The sequence below is a fragment of the Galeopterus variegatus genome, unplaced genomic scaffold (assembly GCF_000696425.1).
Source record: "Galeopterus variegatus unplaced genomic scaffold, G_variegatus-3.0.2 Scaffold691, whole genome shotgun sequence".
Classification (NCBI taxonomy): Eukaryota; Metazoa; Chordata; class Mammalia; order Dermoptera; family Cynocephalidae; genus Galeopterus; species Galeopterus variegatus.
In genome coordinates, this window is record NW_007726802.1 from 47,566 (window position 1) to 68,236 (window position 20,671).

General features: G+C 35.7%; 1 protein-coding gene across 1 annotated transcript in view; it reads right to left on the reverse strand.

The window, feature by feature from the left end:
* Window positions 1-1,439: 1,439 nt before the first annotated feature.
* PPARGC1A (peroxisome proliferator-activated receptor gamma, coactivator 1 alpha) overlaps window positions 1,440-20,671 on the reverse strand; it is a 308,448-nt gene continuing 289,216 nt past the window's right edge. The window contains exons 9-12 of the mRNA XM_008571492.1: window positions 20,319-20,439; window positions 10,741-10,862; window positions 10,244-10,395; window positions 1,440-5,331 (exon numbers count right to left, since the gene is read on the reverse strand). Of these exons, the coding sequence (XP_008569714.1) occupies window positions 5,228-5,331; window positions 10,244-10,395; window positions 10,741-10,862; window positions 20,319-20,439 (499 nt within the window). The 3' untranslated portion in view covers window positions 1,440-5,227. The remainder of the gene's footprint in view (window positions 5,332-10,243; window positions 10,396-10,740; window positions 10,863-20,318; window positions 20,440-20,671) is intronic.

Below are 20,671 nucleotides of genomic sequence, written 5' to 3' on the forward strand. Positions count from 1 at the left end.
CAGACAGATTTAGTTTAAAGGACTTTTGAATTAAGACAAGCTTCTTTTAAATAAACTATTCATAGCAAGTGTTTGTTTATTTTTATCAACCTAATTTTGGCTTTAATAATTATTTTGCCATTAGTATCATCAAGGATGGAAGTGATTTAATGTTTTGAGGACAACATGAAATGAATCCTTTATCTTTAATTGGTATGTCTCAGTACCAAACTAGTGGGGCTACCACTGCTGTTTCTTAAAATCTCTCATTTTCTCTCTGCCTTCAAAGGCTTTATGAGGGTGAAAAGTTAACCTTTTGGGGAAGACTTGAATTATTCTAATGCCCTTGCTGGTCCCAGCCAGAATATGAAAAATGCCCTGTATAACTGAAGCATCAATGGGAGAAGACAAGTCAGGATGTCAGGTTTATCCACTGAATCTCAGGAGTGCTTAGTATCCACAGTTGTAAATGAATGCATATTTGGGTGAGATAAAGGTAAGTTTTTACTTTCTATTTTGATAAAATTATTGACAAATTTTACACTGGTATAAAATAGAAAGAGAACCATGGGGAGTGCTTCTTGTGTTATTTAGCAAACTTTAATGCACTATTGAAAGTTTTATCACATTTCCAATATTTACAAACATTCCCTTTCTCTCTAGGAGATTGGGGGTTAGAAAGAGAACCATGGGGAGTGCTTCTTGTGTTATTTAGCAAACTTTAATGCACTATTGAAGTTTTATCACATTTCCAATATTTACAAACATTCCCTTTCTCTCTAGGAGATTGGGGGGAGGGGGTAGGATATATTTAGCCACATTTCCCCAGTGCTGTGTTTATATTGGGTCTTTCAATACAATAGTTGGAAGTGGGAATGACCACCTGAATTTGGGAGGGAGAGGCGCACTAATACATTCATAAATGCATTCTGTGTCATCAGGACCGCCATCACCTACCAGGCACAATGGACACTGTGACAGCAAGATGTGTCAGCAGCTCTTAGTTCATCCCATATTTAACCTGATGACTTGCATATGATGGGGGATTGCATCCTGTTACAGGTCTTTGAAAAATATTCAGTCCATCCATAATAGAATCGCTTCCTATGCTGAATATTTAGTGGGTTTCTCCCTAGGTGCAATAGCTTGTACTTAAAAATACACTTTCCAGGGTTAGGTACAAAAATAGAGCTAATCCATTTGATAAAGTCCCATGTCACTTTTCACCTCTGAACGTTCATTATAGAAATCCCCATGTCTGCCTTTGCCGTTTGAAAGAAGACAAGGTAAAATACAGAAGGTGCACATTACCTTAGAGCTGAAATGCATACATGAATATGGAAAAGCAGGGAGAAAGGGAGAAGGAGCCAGACAGGAAATAGAATAATAATAAGCAAGTAATGTATACTGATCTGAGAAAATGCCAGTAGTATGGTTACGATAAATAAGAAAAGCAGAAGTAGATTTGAAACATTCGTTTCCCTTTATTAGCTCAGTGAGGCTGATGTGTACTGCACATTTAAAAAAAAAATCACAGGAATTTTCATACAATGGATAAAACCACAACAATACATGTAGAATTGGCAGGTGGGAAAAAAAGCCCTGTAAGGGCTCAACTAATCGCTCACTTTCCCTCTTCAGCATATTTCAACCAACAGCATTACACTTTCACCTACAAATCTTAAAGTAGCTCCATCAAATCAGCAGTTCACATTATTGAAAATGTCTGTCACATAGGTACAAATTTAGAATCATCACATTATAGTACATGGCTATTCTAGGTCATCTATAGATCAGGTCTTAGACTACGGTGATTGAAGTTCTCGTTACAGCCATCAGAAAAGGACACATAATCATTACCTACTGTAAGCTCACATCTAAAAGGCATGAAAAGGTTTCCTTTTTTCAACTGACCCAAACATTATACTCCAATAGTGCAAAGTTCCCTCTCTGCTGCTTTGAATGTTGACAGCCCAACCGTTGTTCTCAGAGTCGTTTAGCAAAATTGATTTTGTCGCACTGGAAGAATTATTCTGCTACGTCTCTTACAAAACAAAACAAAACCACATTTCTAAAGCACCAGTTCGATTACCAAAATTGTAGATGTGGTACTTACCACAGCATGAAGGCAATGGCCCACGATCATCTAAAAATCCTACAGATCTACGCTGAAATTTGCTTCCGGTAATGATGGGGTGCATGTGCTCATTTGAAATATTCTCTTCCAAAAAAAATTTAAAATAAAAATAAAAGGAACACAGCTTATATTTTGATGGGCTACCCACAGCATTTGCATAAGATACAAAGGCTCCACTAATTTTAGATGCAATTTGAAGTTCATGGAGAAAAACTATCTTCCTGGTAACAATATTTCTCAGGCTGGAGGGGACATAAATTAATCCTTGACATGAAATCTGTAGTCTTGTCTTTTGATAAGTAAGAAAACAAACAAACAAAAAAACCCAAGTGTTTCACTTATGTCAACAATCCAGGGCACAAAGGAGAATGTATTTAAAATTGGATCACAAAAAGTTAAAGGCAAAATAGAGAACACATCTGGTCCTTGAACACATAGTAGGATTTACTAAATATTGATTTTTTAAAAATAATTTATTGCTCTTAATAGTCTTTTTATTTTATTATTCTACAACAGAAGATACTCAAAATTCAGAAAGAAAGACTGTAAACTTTAGTTTGGCGTTCACACAGAGTTAAAATACCTGCATTTAACCTACAGAACAACAAGAATTAGGCGGATTAAAGATGTGTTACTGTTGTAACGCAGAACCTGTGAACAAGTTCTTTTATTTCATAGTATTTTTATTGCTTTCTATCTACTTAAAAAGAAGAAGCCAAAAAATCAAGCAAGCATCCGACAGGACAGACAGTGGATTCACTCAGAACACAATATGCTGGTGATAAATGAATGCAGCTATCAAAATTAGCTGCATTGGCCTGGGGGTGAAATCCATTTTATAAGATCATGTTGGATGGGAGAAAGGAAAAGAACAATTAAGTAGTAGGTATATCACGTCTTCCAGAAAAGTCATGTCAGCCAAACAGTAATCGAATCTCAGTTTAGAAACTGGAATACACACTCCAAACTTTACTGAATTCCATTCCGGGGACTTCACACTCAGATGAAATCCTGATGCTCAAAATGAAGGTTTTTTCTGAAGTTTTTATTGAATTTAGCAGAAGCAATGTCATCGAGAACAACATCATGGTCACGTCAGAGGCCATGCTAGTGCAAGTAGAAACACTGCTTCTGCAAAAGCTGAATTTCCCAAATGAAGCACTTACACTCCAACCTGACAAATGCCATGCATCCTAGGTAGAAAATTTCCACTGGCTTTATTATTTTCATCATCTCATAATTTATAATAAATAGGCTATTTGCAACTGATAAATATGTCTCTTTAGTAAACAAAGGAATGAAATATCAGTATTTATACAGGATGCATAACTGTAAAAAATACAGATAAATACCATCATCATACTCTGCCAAGGGAAAGAGATACTGGCTTCAAAGATAGTCTTCAGACACACATTAATTATTGTAAAAATCATACTGTAATTATTACCTCAGCATTTTGTATCAAATTAAAATCACAAAAATTAAAACAAAACAGCATCTTAAAAAGATTTTTGACCTCTAGTTTTCAAAACTACTGTTGATAGAGAAAATAAAAACATTTCTTAATGGTTACCCATTGAGAGACTTTACATAAAATCATGATATCTTCTAGAAAAATTTTAGATGAGAAAATTTCATTCCCCTAACAAATCCAGTGTATAAAACTTCAAAGAAAAACAAGCAACAAGAAAATGTGGAAAAATATCGCAGAAGTGGTTAATACCTTTAGGGGACTAGGATATTTCTTGACAAGATGCTTAGATAGAAGCTCACCTAAGCAGGGATGGATTGCGTAAAGCATCGTTTTGTTTTGTTGCACTCAACAGACACACACACTGTCTTTTTTTTTTTTTACAATCAAATATATATAAGCAGTAAGTTCAGCTTCTAAATATGTTAGTGTACAATAATCGTTTCACCTCATAATTACATTTGAATATTCTTGATTAAGAAAAATTTAGCAGTTTTGAAAAGAAGGCTGCATTTACAGTGCATAGCTGTAACAAAAAAAAGAACATCATTGTATAGTATGTACATAAAATAAAAATACTCCATTTAACATCTGTAAATACTTAACTACATCAGAGAATGTAGCAATTACACTATCTGAACACATCCCAGAGAGTTCTACCCAACTCTCATTAGTAATGTAACACCGTGTCCGCTCCTCAAAAAGAACCGCTGAACAAGCTGCACGCTTGACCATCGACAAGGCTTTTGAAATTTGCAGTGGAAGATCAACATTTTGGACACATACATGAGTGTCAAGATAAAGGACGAACTACAGAAACTTCAAAATGTTAGGAAAGTTTAGCATTCTGGTGCCCACAGTATCCTCTCCCACCCAGATTCCATGGCAAAAGGAAAAAGAAAAAAGTGTGGGGGGGGGAGAGAGAGAGGAGACAGGATACTAGTTCTATGGAACCTGTGGTTTCTTCAGGATTGTCATATAATCACTATGTTACGAGAGAGCTTGCTTCAAGTTGATTTTGCACTTTCTTAAAAAATACAGTACGAAGGAGGCCAATGCCCAGACATCAGCGGCTGTCATTTTAGGGTGGTTTGTGGTTGGTTGGTTAGTTTTCTTTCATTTTTAATTTGTGTATTTTTTTTTCCATTTGAATAGAATATGAACATTTTGAAGTTCTAGGTTCTAAGTGTGTCTTCGTGGAACTGCTGCCATTTGAAGTGATTTGCCCTTGCACATTCTGATCGGGTGCCCCCAGTCTCCACAAGTGCACACACATACTTCCCCCAAACCAGGTTCACATGCACACATACACGTGCACATGCACACACACACACACACACACACACACACACACACACACCATCACTAAGAGACTCCAGAGAAAGCAAATCCGACACCCATGAATAAACGTGTGCTTACTGGATATCATTCTGTCTCTTGCCTCTTCAGCAGCTGTGTTCATGTAAACCATGGTTGTGGTTGTTGTTCTTGTTGTACTGTTGTTCTTTTAATTTGCTTTTGTACAGAGAGTGTAAAGTAGGAGAAATTCCTAAGTATGATTTGGAATAGTCTGTTAGGGAAGGACGCGCTGTCCCGTGAGGTATTCACCATCCCTCTGTCATCCTCAGTCAGGGAACATGTTACCTGCGCAAGCTTCTCTGAGCTTCTTTCAGTAAACTATCAAAATCCAGAGAGTCATACTTGCTCTTAGTAGAAGCAGGGTCAAAGTCATCTGAGTTTGAATCTGAAAGAAACCCAAGCCAGGTTAAATACATGCTTTGCTAATAGCCATTAACTCAATCATTCCAATCAAAGATTACCTGATTCAATAGCAACTTTTCTACACAACATACTTTAAAAAACAATGCACAGACTTTATTGGAGAGTGGGAGTGGTGAGCTCTCAAAAACGCTCACCTATTGACTCATTTTAGATATAAATATTCTCGGGAGGTAGGCAGAGCAGACTGTAATATCTCTGCTTTATAGAGAACCACCCTCCCCTTGCTCCTGGCATATTAAAAGACTTGTCCATGATTCCTCAACTTAATTGCAGAGGTAAGAGTAAAGTTGGAACTTTCCTATTCAATGGTATTAATTTAATTGAGCATAAAATCCAGTTGAGTGGGAGAGAGAGAATCATCAGGAATTCCCCTAATCTCCAAACTGCTGTCCCCCTTCGAGGCAGGAGGGACATATGAACTGGCCATCTACTCCACTACCTCTGGGGTCCTCAGCAATAATGGTGCAAACTCTCCCAGATTAGAAGGTCTAGGGAAATGCTTCACATTCCAAGAGGGTACGTTCAGCATCTTTACTCATTAATAGGAGAAAAAAAATATGCAGGTATAAATAAATCCACGCTCTTTCTTGGATCCTTATCCTAGTCCATGTCAGCTTTTGTGCAAATTTCCACAAGTCACTCCAAATAACCCTTAACAAATTGATTATGTTTTAGCAATGTTGAATGTAAAGTGAAATTCTGTGAAATATTTCTGATTTTTCTCCATGGACATCTTTGAAAAAATCAGGTATTTCTGCTGGTCTTGCAAGTGAGAAAGGGTGGCTCTTGCAAATACTTTCATTCTTTTAAAAACATTTACGTGAAGGAAAAACAAATCCTTTCTGGAAAACATGAACAATTCTACTAAAATATGAGTGTTTTCCTGTTTTTCCCAGATTAAGTTACAAAATAGAAATGCTCGAAGTGACAGATGACTGTAGTACTAGATAATGTACAGGTACAATCACTGACCTCACAAGTTGTTTTCCTGAAAAGATTGCAAGGCCCCAAGCTCTCCTGACCCAGCCTGATTTCCACCACCCCAAGCTTTAATCTACTTTCACCATTTTAGATGGAAGAGACAGAAAAAAAAAAGAATTCCATTTGCAGTGTACATCAAGATAGAAGATTCTCCCAGCGACAGCACAATGTGTGACAAAAGTCATCATGAAACTGTCAAGAACATATATACTTACGTCTCCTTGGAGGGAATTTTGAGATTATTTTAAATGTCCTAACTTGTAATTATTCTAAGTAAAGCCTAGAATTTTAGTGCTTTTGAATTTTCATTAGCAAATGTTAAAAATATGTGAATGACAGTTCTCAAGAGTTTCTTCTCTGTGAAATAGAGTGGTCATATACATACCCACTTACAGGGGCATACTGTGTTACCCAGTGGGCAACCAAACAATCTTTTTTTGTTGTATGATATAGAATGTGGGTGTATGCAATTTTTGAGGCAATAGCATCTACTCCTTCACTTTCTCTCTCACTAACAGAAGGATATTGGAACACAGTAAGAGATATTAAAATTTATATAGGAATAGCCACAAAGCCCCTCTATTTTTCAAAAGAAATTGCTGTAAATAATTATACCATATTAATAGAAACAAATCACATTACACTTGGATTTCTAACATCTGGAAAACCATCAGCACAAAGTAGGTACTCAAATTAATGTTTTTGAATGAAAGTCTTACTCTCAAATACCAGCATATTTTTAAAGCCATGGTCGAAAATATTTGTGTGGGGATCTGAGAATGACTTACCAATGAATGGCAAAGGTATATATAAAGTTATGTATATATTCAATATGCTGATAATCTAATACATTTCTTTGAGTTAAAGAATTTGTTATGAATGTGTTATCTCATTTTTACTGTATGTTTGAATTCTACACCCAACTAATTCCTGATCAAAATTAGTATATTCATAATACTGAACCATTCTTCTGTTCTAATCCTATAGTCCACATTTAATTTCTTTCTTTCTTTCTTAATTTTTTATCAAGTTCTTTTAGAAAGATCCATTTGTTTATAAGACAGTGAAAAGAAAGACAGACTACACAGACACAGAGATTTATAGAAAACTGGACTTAATTCCTGGCTTCACTATGGTAACCTTGATCAAGTCACTTTAAATTCAATGTCTCATTTATAAAACTGGCTCATAAATAGTAGATGGAATAATTATTATGTTTTGTTTTAATAATATTGTAGTAACCATTACCTCATTTCAATAGTAGAGAAATAGGATGTGTGAGGTAACTAAATTTGGTGGAGTAAATAAAAACAGAAAAAAAATGGTTAAACCTATCTAAAATGATATGTCACCTCACTGTGTGTGTGCATGTGTGTGTGTGTATAACTTTTAAATCCTACTTTTCTCAATTAATATTATATAAGTTTATTTCCTCTGTATTTTGTTCTGTATCACAACATTTTTTTTCACTCTGGACACATGTAAGCTCCCAATCCCTCTAAGAGTGCAGTATATTCTTATGGTCACTGTATTTAGTGCCGACACACACCCTGAAGCATTTAACTTGAATTCTTCGGGGAACAAAGAAAAGATACATGACAATTTTGTTGAGTTTCAAAGCTGGCCCCTCATGTTGATTCTCCCATTTTAAAATAACTTTAAATTTCTCACTTCTTCTCATTACCATCATTTTAAATAATAATCATAGCTATTATTTATTGAGCAACTATGTTATGCCAGACATTGTGCTAACAGCTTCACAAACATTTATTTAGTGTTTACAGCAACATTATAAGGTATTTTTTAAATGAAAAACTAGAAGCTTAAGAGCTAAATTGTTTGCCCAAGTCAGTGGTAAGCCAGGTCTGCAAACCCAGGTCTGCAGGATTCCAAAGCCAGGGCTCTTCTGACTACGCCATGCCTATCATCAGAAAAACTATCTCTCATGCCATGGTAGAGCTTGAGGGAACTGGAAAAACCCATGCTACTACAATGCACATCAAAGGTACTCTTCAGAAAATACAGAGCGAGCTTAGCAATGCCAAAGTTTCTATTGCTGCTGGCTAGGCAAGGAGATAAAGAGAAGGGAAGCATTCTTCTTAGAAATATTTCAGGGAGGCTCTAGTTCAATTCAGAAATACCATCCAATCCTCCCAGTACCAGTGATGAATTATGCTCTACAGGCCCCTCTAGGTAGCTTATTTTAAACTCTAGATGTTTTGAGAGACTAGAAACACCTTGGCCTTCATCACTGAAGAAAATAAGTCAACTTAACTCAAGACTTCAATCTGTCTTGACTGTTTTTATCAGCCAACATTTGAACAAATGACTTGCCACGTCTTATACTCTCATCCCTAGGCCTCTATCTCTCTAACAGTCAGCTGGCTCTCCCCTGCTTCAGACTATCTATTTAGCTTGTGAAGTGAATTATAGTATATTCCCTCTGAACAATGCACATCACCTATATCAATTACTCTAAGACATCACTTCACTGGAAGGGAGAAAAAAAAATCCCTGTATTTGGTATTCATTTCTTTCTTTATACCAAACCAGAGTAAGTGCAAATAAATGTCTAATAATGCTGAGGAACAGATTTATATGTTAATTTTATGGTTTTAATTATAAATTAATTTTAAATAATTATGTCATATTCACAAGACATTTGCCACTTTTCTTCCTTCGTTCTTTCCACGAAGAATGTAAAGGCTTACAATACACACATTAGATAGGGAATGACATGCAATGGAACAGAATTAAAATTGAAATGAAGGTGTCCATTGTAGCATTATCTGTAATATCAAAAAATTAAAAATTGAACAAATGTTTATTTATAATGAAATGATTAAACATGTTACTATTCCCCCAACAAAATACTGTGCAATCATTAAAATATGTTGATAAATTATTTTAATCCCGTGAGTCACAGGAGAAAATAAATTTATATAATGTTAATTGAGAAAGTAGAATTTAAAAGTTCTCTCTCTATATATAGTTCTATTGCTGCTGTATATATGTGTGTGTGTGTATGTACATATATATGATCTCAACTATAAAAAATTAGACATTTGAAGACAAAATACTTCAAGGCAAATCACTTGGTTGGTAATAGTGCTTATCTCTGGGTTAGGTGATTTTATTTTTGTTAATGCTTTTTTATATTTTCCAATTTTATTCCTTGAGTTTGCAAAATCTTTAGAACAAGAAAAACAAATATGTATGTATGCTTCAGTTTCCTTATCTGTAAAATGGGGATGAGAATAACAATATCCACCTCCTAAGATAGTTCTAGTAATTAAATGAGAAAATCCTTGCAAAGCTCCTACACAGTAACTAGAACAGTAACTCAACAAATAACTATTTTTTTTAAAAAAGTAAGTACAGCATGATACCATATGAAATTTGATTTTATCTCTCAAGTTGTAATTCATAGAAAGTGATTATATTTCTAAGAGTCTGTGAAATAACAAGGAAAAAAAGCAAGATTTTTGCATATTTTGTTCTATAAAACAATGATGGGAATGCTATGGTTTGTACAAAAAGATTCAGGATATGCACAGAAAGCAAAAGCAGATTTCAAACATACACACACACAAAACATAAACAAAGGTAGATACACACACTATACTACACACACACATGCACACGCACAAATGGTGCAGAATTTCAGCACCTGGGCAGAGAATAAAAAGAACTTACTTTCGCCCTTTATTGCCAAAACATAAGCCCCTCACTTCCGAAACTGTTTTAAACATTTAAATAAAAAATCTGAACTCAAATATTCCCTCTAGTAAAATAAAGTGATGGTCCAACCCAAGCTACCTATGGATTACGTTTGCTACCATTTTGAGCTCTACATTATGGATTCTTCATTCCACATACAATAAAATCCATACCTAGGTCTGCATAGTTAGACTTGAAAAATTGCTTGCGTCCACAAAAGTACAGCTCGAAGTCAGTTTCATTTGACCTGCGCAAAGTGTATCCATTTTCAAGAGCAGCAAAAGCATCACAGGTATAACGGTAGGTAATGAAACCGTAGCTGTCTCTGTAATGGACAAAGAAGACAAGTTTGAAGTTGGTGAAGAAGCATTAGCATATAGGACTGTAACCCTTTCTACTTGGGGAGACTTGGCTGGTGCCAACATGTGTGGCTCTGCATCCATTTATCAGTGTGATTGTCCTGTCAAGCAGCTAAATACTTATTTCTGAGACAGGAAATCTCAACAAGAAAGATTAATAAATAGGGATGAGAGAAAATAAATAAGGTTCTGAACTCAACATGTCATCTGTCAAAGCACTTACATTGGCAACTCCCATCCTAGTAATCTTACAGCCATAATTTTTTACATACGTCAGCTTCTAAACAAGAAATAATCTTGAAGATGCTCACCCATCATCCCGCAGATTTACTGTGCACTCTTCAATTTCACCAAAAACTTCAAAACGGTCCCTCAGTTCTGTCCGTGTTGTGTCAGGTCTGATTTTACCAACATAAATCACACGGCGTTCTTCCTATGGGGGGGTGGGGGGAAGTCAGGAGAGACTTTTGCTAGTTCTAGAGATAGGAAAAGAGTTGAACCTCTAGCAACATTTGTAAACGTACAATCATGCATACTAAGAATTCACAGAGCACGCCAGTGACAGCAAAATGTGCACTACAACTGAAGGAAAGACTCTGCTTGAACTGAGTTTTAATTTCCATTTCTTCAATATCAATCTCTTCTCTATCATGTGCATTCTCCGTACCTCTCCTCTTTCCTACTTTTTCTATCCATCTCTCTTCCCACATAAACATTTATGTGTTAGAAAAGACATTTATGTGATGTGATGTTTTTATCACTAAACTGCTGAACAATACCTACTAAACATTTGAACACTTGTGACTTAATTATTAATCTTCAAAATTGGTATGAAACTGACCTGGCTTTCAAAATTATTTAATTTCTCATTAAATTCTAATAGTGAGATGTACAAATTTTTATATCCCCCAAAGAGCAGTTCTTCAACTCTGATATAAATAAAAATCACTTGGGGTGCTTGTTAAAATGCAAATTATTGGGGTTTATCCCAGTTATACTAAAAAATAATTTTTAGAAGATAAGGTTCAACAATCATTATTTTTAACAAGCACACCCCAGTGCTTCTGATGCAGATGGTCCGAAGACAATAACTTGAGAAATACTGTCTTAAAATGTAGGCCATTTAAGTCATGGGTCTCTGAAGAATAAGAGCTAAATAAAATAGGCTATAAATTTCACTTTGCCAATAAATCTAGTCTTATTTTAAGATCAGACTAGAGGGGTGTGGCCTAATTTTCACAAGTGGAGTCAATATCATAATCTGAAAGTCATCAGCAATTTATTACCTACAAAATATGGGAAGAATATTTTATAGCCTGAGGATGAATTTCTTTGTTAAAAACATGAATACAATCTTCATGTAAGAAATTATCCTACATCTCTTATTCCAAGAAGGCCAAAGGTGATGATATCTCTCAAAATTGAGAAAAGGTTTTTTAAGAACATAAGGAGTTAATATACAGAATGTGCTTCCAAGTTAGTCCGTATGTCTACAAGTATTAAAATTTAAGTTTACAGAGATTTAAGTTAGATCGAAGCAAAGGCCAGGAAACATAGGACTAAGGTACAGATTTAGCTTGTCCAAGAGTTTTCTTTGGATGTACTGTCTCCAATATAGAATGATGTAAAAATTAATTTAGGCTTAAGTCAAAGAGATGACCTACACTGTTTACTGAATGTCTTTCCTTTTCATATGCCTAATATTTAGCAAAGAATATGACAAAGAGTGGACACTCAATAAGCATTTCTGAAATGTAACCAAACAATTCACAATTCCTAGATGATCTGATCATCTATATCTGGTCTTCTTTTACCATATGTAACACTCCTGTCTCTATTGACATCAGAGAGGTAAGGTGCTCTGAGCTCCAGACTCAAATAACTATCTACTTGACAGCTCAGGTTGGCTGTTCCATAGCACTTCAAACCAGACCAAACTTACCCAAACCAAACTCTACAATTTTGCCCTCTCCTTAGGTAGTCCTTGTCCAATGTTCTTGTGAAAGTTAACACCATCTAGGCATTTATTCAGGACAAAAACTTGAGTGCCTCCCTCACTTCTACCTCTTGATCCCCTCCACACACCCAATCACTCATTAAGTCCTGCTGATTTTTACCTCCTAAATCTCTCTTTAGTTTGTCTCCTTTATTCCCTCTCCCCTAAGCCAAGCTACTGGCTTTCTTTTTGGACTAGTATAACAACAGCCTCTTAACTTGGATCCCTGTGTTCATGTTTACCCTACTCCAATTCATTCTTTCACTGCAGTCAGAATAGTCTTTGCTAAAGAAGCAGAATTCCAGACATGTCAATTACCATCTAAAATATTTAAATGGCTTCTCATAACTTTTAACAAAAGACATAAATCATTAAGAAGACCTACAGGGCCCTGCATGGTCTGGACTTATCTCCATCACAGTCTTTATCTCCTACATCCCATTTTTGCTTTGACTCTGTTTTCCAGCCACACTGAGCTCCTAACAGTCCCTTGTATATACCATGCTCCCTCCTTCCCACAGCCTTTGCAAAAGCTGTTCCCCTGCTACCTGGAACATCCTTCCCACACTGCCCCTTCCTGAATCCCTCACATGCACATACTATCTAGAATTACATTAAGTTCAACAATCACTTCCTTTCTGAGACTTAAGATGAGGTCAGAAATCCTATTAGCTGCTCTTATAGAAAACTAAATTTCTCCTTTATAGTTACATACCCAATTGTAATGAAATAATTAATAGTTTCTTCATTGTTCAATGTGTGCCTCTCCACTACAGTAAAAGCTTCATGCTGGGCCGACCCCGTGGCGCACTCGGGAGAGTGCGGCGCTGGGAGCGCAGTGGCGCTCCCGCCGCGGGTTCGGATCCTATATAGGAATGGCCGGTGTGCTCAATGGCTGAGCGCGGTGTGGGCAACACCACACCAAGGGTTGCGATCCCCTTACCGGTCACAAAAAAGGAAAAAAAAAAAAAGCTTCATGCTAATAGAGATCATATATGTCCTATCTACTACTCTATTTTAAGAGTGACTAAAATATAACCAAGTCCCAATAAATATTTGTTGTAAAAAAACAATCAATTTCCAATTAATTACTTTTTAGCATTTAGCCTATATCCTTCATTACATCAAAAATGCCTAAGTGTGTTCCTTACTCTCTGAGACTCTTCAATGCAACAGGGAATGAAAACTGGATTTGGTGATTTATCACAGAAAAACCCTTGCCCAAGTAGCTCAGCTTAGTGGATTAACAAAGGTTTCCATGATTTGTTTTTACAGGTTTAAGTATAAGAAGTGTAGAGAAGCTATATGTTTGCAGGGCTCTCACTCATAAAAATTGCCTCTGGAAATCAGAGGTGGAACTCCACTGAAACAGTTGATTAAACACAACTCCTCTGACAATAGCTATTGAACCTAAATAACTGACCAAGTAAAGTACAGCAAACACAGCAAGCTGCCTGATTCACCTCCATGCAGATTGTATGTCTCAATTGAAGGCTGTAATTGTGTTGTTCCAGAGTGCCTAGAACATCCTGGCAGTAAATAAATAGAAATGGATGGAGAGGCTCACTCTGGAGCAGTGTCGCACACTTCAGCAGGGGGATCATAACACATTCCTTTCTATTTACGCAGCTAGCTCTAGCCAAACAGCCAAATGTGATGGGACTGTTATCTAAACTTAAACTTCCTGGCGCCTGCTTGCATGGGTGTTACGGATTTTTTTTCTTTAAATGAGCCTTTTAGGAAAGTTACTACTGTAAAGAGGAAAAGGAGGGGGGGGAATGCAGAAGAGAGAAAAAGAAATTGAGCCATTGCAAAGAAATTGCTCAACTACCATTTTGGGAATACACACAGCCTATGTATTAAAGGAAATTTGAAGTTAAAGCTAAAATAGACCATATGTATGCCCAGATGCAGACATATTGGGACAGCCTCTGAATTGCAGCTTTATACAAAGTTGTATACAACAATGATCCCACAAAAAAGATAAACCAGAGGACCTTTTATAATGGATACTGATACATTCTGCAATAAAAAGAAGATACAACCTCAAGGGGAAAAACAGGAAACCAAAGGGCTACACTACAATCACTTAAATTACCTATTTGTCTATCATCTCTTTTTATGAAACACAGGAATGGGGCCATGCCTTGCTACTTCATAAAGATCATAGATGAAATACATGTTGAAGTTCTTATTTGAGAAAAGTATTGAAGTAGTTGGTTTTCCTAGTGCTAAAACTGAAAAGAAAAGGCATCCAAAGTTCTAGAAAGCAAAGACAAAAATCTTTCCAAGATTGGCCAAAGTGTCTAGCAAAGAACCAATTCTTTTTAACACATTGCAGTTGTATTAGACAGATGAATAGATTTCATATCTTTACAAAACCTTAACATTTGCAGCCAATTTTTCAAGACATTAATTTCTAAACAGGAGATGAAAGGAAAAGAAATCAAAATGCTTAATAACATTTCCAACTTCTTAAAGGCTTGAAGGAACTCTAAACCTTTGGAAAAGCCTCCTTGAAAAATGATTTTCAGACCAGTTTTCACTATTGAGGAGGATGGAACATTTATCAAATAACTTTTAGCTTCAATTTTCACAAAAGCTAGTTTGCTGATGGGTGGATAATAAAATTGAAGATTTATGTTGTATTAACAGCTACAGAAATCCTCATTATATCAAAACACAGGGGATAAATAAAAGACTGACTGAATTAACTGACTTTGCATTACCAAAATCTTTATCGAAAAGAGTATAGAGCCTCTCAATTAGGTGGGGAAAATATATTATGGTTGTTTCTCATCAAATAATAAGCTACTCCTGGTAAAAAGGGCTTGACTAAGTAAAGACAAAAAGTAGTAGGAAGGTTAATATTTATTGAACTCTAATCTATAGTAAGTACTATGTGTGATGGTTTTTTTATGGGTTATCCCTCTAAAATGTCCTGTAATGCTAGGTAACAAAAAGGAAGAGCCTGATATAATTTAGGTTTTGGTTACCTCTCCATTTCCAAGTCAGAAGAATGTAAAAATTCGTCCTCCTATGCTACAAAAACTGCATGTTCATTTTGTCGATGAAAGATTCACGTTCATTTCTAGATTTTGCTGCAACCTGACTTTCTCAAAAATTCGAAGGATATTATAAACACCATGGATGAGTGAATGGTGTACCTAGGTACTCATACTAAAAGAAAACACAAGAGGGGTGAATGACCATAGAAAGATATGGGAGAACAGAAATACCAAAACTCTGAAAAATGCTAAAGAAATGGGGTTTTTTTTCTTTCTTACTCTTAATATTGATTACACGCATCTAATTCAGCAAGCAATCAGTAAGTGCCTACTATTAGGTGGTGTTCTTAGGGGAGAAACAAAATTATGGCATTTAATTTTCCAAAGTTAATCCCATCCAAGCACTGCCCAGGAATATTCCTGCTTAGCGTTTAAGGCCAGATAAATGTGAATAAATTCGGGTTAGTCTACTTAAACACTAAAACATAAGTAAAAGCTAAAATGCAAGTAAATTCATTAATAAGTCAGAAAACATGAAACTACAGAGTATGCATAACTCCTTTTTAAAAGCTTTATTGAAGTATAATTGATACACACAAAAAATGCACATATTGAATATATAGATTTTGATGAATTTGGACATAAGCATACACCCATGATATCATCACGACAATCAAGGTACTAAATGTATTCATCACCTCCAAAAATTTCCTTGTGCTTTTTGTGGGTTTGTTTTGTTTTACTGTGTGTGTGTCACAACACATAACATGAGATCTATCCTCTTATCATAATTTAAAGTACACAATACCTTATTGGTAACTATAGGTACTATGGTATATGGCAGATCTCTAGGACTTAATTCCAAGGATATTATAAACACCATGGATGCACGGTGTTTATAATATCCTTGGAATTTTTGAGAAAGTCTGCTTGCAGCAGGGTGCCATAAAACTAAAGATTTCTAAATACTGAACTTAGAGTGATAATACAACATATATCCACCCACATGAAATATCTCTTTAAAAGGCTTACATAGAAAACTATTTTATTTTCTCCAAAAAAGAACAGCTCTGAGAAATTGCACAACTTTTTTTTTTTTCATTTGGAAGAAGTATATAATTATCAGTGATGATACACTGTTCCTGGCTCCTGGGCTGCTACTGACCAAAGGAGAAGAAAAATGAAATGGCAGAGTCATTGCCCAAGCACATCTGGTTTGGGGTTTTAAGCACTGAGCCATATTATAATGTCTAGATTTGCCCTTTAAATTAACATCCTATTATCATGTTTTCTGGCAGGAAACTGTACAGATTGCAAATGGAGTTGGACTTAGAACTCCACAAGAAATTAGAGCAGTGACAGTTTAGACATTAAGTACTACACTCTGGCTTGCTGAGTCCCAATATAACCTGAATTATTTGAAGCTGATGAGACTTAGAAAAGTAGAGAGCAAATTGGTTATCGAGAAAGAGTTTAGATGGGAATTGGAGGAAATTGGAAACTGAAACAATGGCAATATTCAATCACAATATATGATGCTATATTACTAATCACTAATTAGCAATGTTTTCTTAGCTTTCTGATTTGGTGCACTTGACTTGGGCTGGACTAAGACTTTTAGAGGCATAAGCAATGAAAAGTTTGTAGACCTAATCTACCTCCTTCTTATGGAACTCAAAATAAAATCAGTACACACCACAAAAGAAAGATAGAAAAGATTACTTTAATTTGTAAAAATATCAATTATTAAATTTTTTAAGATTTTTAAAATTTCCTCTTGGAGCTCTGTTTTGTTGTTCACCTAAGTACTGTATGATTACTCTGATTAAGTGATAACCCAGCACTGCACCCAACATATTCCAAAAGTAATTTGCTACTTATTCATTACTTTAAGGATGTCTCAAAAATCTAATGGAAATCACCTACCCAATCAACTTAGGTGGACTGTCCTAGCTCCCTTTAAGCTGTTTCATGAATGACTTTTCAAACTAATTTAGTCAAGTGAGCCAAAATTGGTTGCATGCATCTCCATGCTCAAGTCCATAAAAGTATGCTTTGCAAATGCATTATGGCACAAGAAAGCAGACCATTTGGAGGAGGGAAATCAGTCAGAAAATCTTCCTGTGGGTAAACTCATTAAATAGTTCCAATCTGCCTTCAAGATAGATTTCAAAACCTTTAGCATGAGTTACATGACCCTTCAATATCTGCCTTTCACCAAGTTCTGTAGATGTATTTCTTGCCTTTGTGTGTCCCAGTGTTCTGGTTAATTAAATAGTAGTTTCCCAATATACCTTACTTTTTTCCAGAGACTTAGTATGAGCTGTAGCCTCTGCCGATAACAGCAATGTCCAATAAAAATACAATGCTGCATATTTAATTTTAAATTTTTTATGAGCCACATTTGAAAAAGTAAAAAGAAACTAAAAAATTAATGTTAATAATATATTATATTTATCTCAATATATCCAAAATATTAGCTATCAACTTATAATTCATATAAAAATATTCATGAGATATTTTACACTATTACTTCGTACCAAGTCTTCAAAATCCAGTCATACAGGGCATCTTAATTCAGCCTAGCCAAATTAGCCAGATATTAGCTATCAACTTATAATTCATATAAAAATATTCATGAGATATTTTACACTATTACTTTGTACCAAGTCTTCAAAATCCAGTCATACAGGGCATCTTAATTCAGCCTAGCCAAATTAGCCAGATGGCTAATGGCTACCATATTGGACACTGCAGATGTAGAAAACCTTTTCCCTTCCTCCCTTTGGATTTAGATCAATCTCACCCTTCCCAGGGATGCTCTCCCTTATTCCAAGGTCTAGGCGCCCACTTACATACCACCACAATACTTTAGATGTACCTGGTATAATAGCATTTACCATACTGTATTGCCTATTTGTATATCTTTATCTGCTAGTGGACTTGAGGCTTCCTGGAGGTGGGGACTATGTCTTACCTAATTTTATATCCCAGGAACCTAGCAAATGTTTGTTGCAGAATGAGTTTTCACCTATGTGAAACAGAAATAGCATACAATTGTCCAATTGAGCTGTCTTACCTAATTTTATATCCCAGGAACCTAGCAAATGTTTGTTGCAGAATGAGTTTTCACTTATGTAAAACAGAAATAGCATACAATTGTCCAATTGAGTACTGGTTCAACAGTAAATCCCAAATCTTTATTAAGCACTTACTACCCATAGGTCATTGTGTTAGTAAGCATCCATCATGTCATTGGTTTTTTAAAACCTGATTTTCAAAAGTCACCCACAAAAACAAAAACTAATCTCAAAGCCAAAATTTTACAAATGTGTAGTTAATATAAAATGATTTAATATATGTCAAGTAGACATTTGCACTACTCTAAGTCCTCTTTTGGAGAAAACAGATAAAGATGGTCTTAGTCAAAGAATTAACTAAGCAACTGGTCAACATTCATGACACAAAGGGATAGCAGGGGTAGTATCTGCTTCCAGGTTGAGGCTGGTAACCCAGAAACTGTTTCCAAACCAATGACACTCTCTGATCTATTTGGAAAGGGTCACGCTAGCAAAAAGACTCCTGCCTCTCTTTGTTTATCTGGTGCTAAATTACCTTTAGAAGGCATAAAACAGCACATGTCATTTGTCTACATGCTATTGATTAAAATATGAATCTAGCTTTGGTCATAATTGTGTTGCGTGCTGCCCAGATGAGCAAATATACAATGAAACTATTAATCTCTTTTTAATGTCCTATTTTTGAGAAAAAAAAATGAAGGATTTTATATAAAATGAATTTGGAAACATTGAAATAGCTATCTTCCTGCATGCTTGTTCAACAAGATTCTCTTTTGTAATGATTAACTGTAATGTGCCATATGAAAAAGCTTTGTAAACTATAAGACACTATATAAAAGTGAGTTGTTATAATTATTGAATAGGCCATTAATTAAATATAGCAATATTAGAAAAAATTGAATTTTTAATTTTCATTAATCTTTGTGAGTGCAACTAATGATACTCTAGAAAAATCTTAAAATCACCTCTCATTTGAAAGTTGAGAAAAATGAGAGAAAGTTTAATTCACACAAGGCCTTTGATTCACTCTTAGGTAGATTCAAAGTTAAGTGGCAGCAAACACCCCAGAATTTAAGCCTCCACATTCATTTACTTCTTGCTTCTTTCTCCTTGAGTGCCTATAATTAGTAAACCTCTCATTTAACCTTTTTCTTCCAGCTGGTAACTGTTGGCCAATGCTTGACTCTGACTCTATTCATCAGCTCTTTTATACAGGTTTTTCAAAATTTTGTTGATGTTAGTGGATTTTCTTAAAGGCACCACATAAATCTAACCTGTGCAGTTAAAAATCATTTTCCTAAACGTTGCATGCAAAATATGGCAAAAGCTGATCTGCACTGAACCGACTCTTTGCAGCTAGCACAGGCAGGCAGCACCTGCAATGAACACAAGCAGTGCCAGATCTGATTGATTAGCCGTGACTCCCTGAAGTGCCATGTTGGGAAAGACTCTAAGGCTCTGTGGGGGCTCAGTGGGAAAGAGCTTCATGATCGATTAGGAATGCCTGTCATGGGCATGTACTGGATGTCGACAATTGGAGAGTCTCATTTTTCCATCCAAAGCCTAGGTTGATAAGCAGTGGTAGGGAGCTTGGGTAAAGTCTCTACCCATTAGTAAGTAACTGCTGAAAAAGAATACTGACCTTCAGAGAGCAAACACATTCAATATAACCTGGATCTTTACCCAGAAAAGTCAGCACTATCTATACGTCAAATGAAATGTAACAACCTCTAGTAAGTGGTGCTGAAATCTGTAATGAGTTATGGAAAAGAAGTTCATAAAAAAAAAACGGACTTGTCAGCTACCCAGTTAGGTGTTGACCCATCACAGGTAAGAAATGATGACTTTCTTAACCAATGTTCCTCTGCTGCCTCCTTTAGACCTAACTTGAACCCAGTCTCTTCATGGACGATCCAATGCTCATGTCTGCCAAAAAGACGAAAACTGAAACCAAACAGCAATTCCTCCTCATTTTCCACTCAGAGAAAGAAGCCACAGGAAACAGAAAGCAGAACTCATCCTGGGACCAGAGGAAACCAGTATCTGACTGAATGCATCTCTACTTTCTTCTTTTTTTCAAAACAAAAGTTAAAAACAGTAATGAACTTCAGAATGAAACTACGGATGAGAAATATACCAACTTAACATTTTGTTTTCC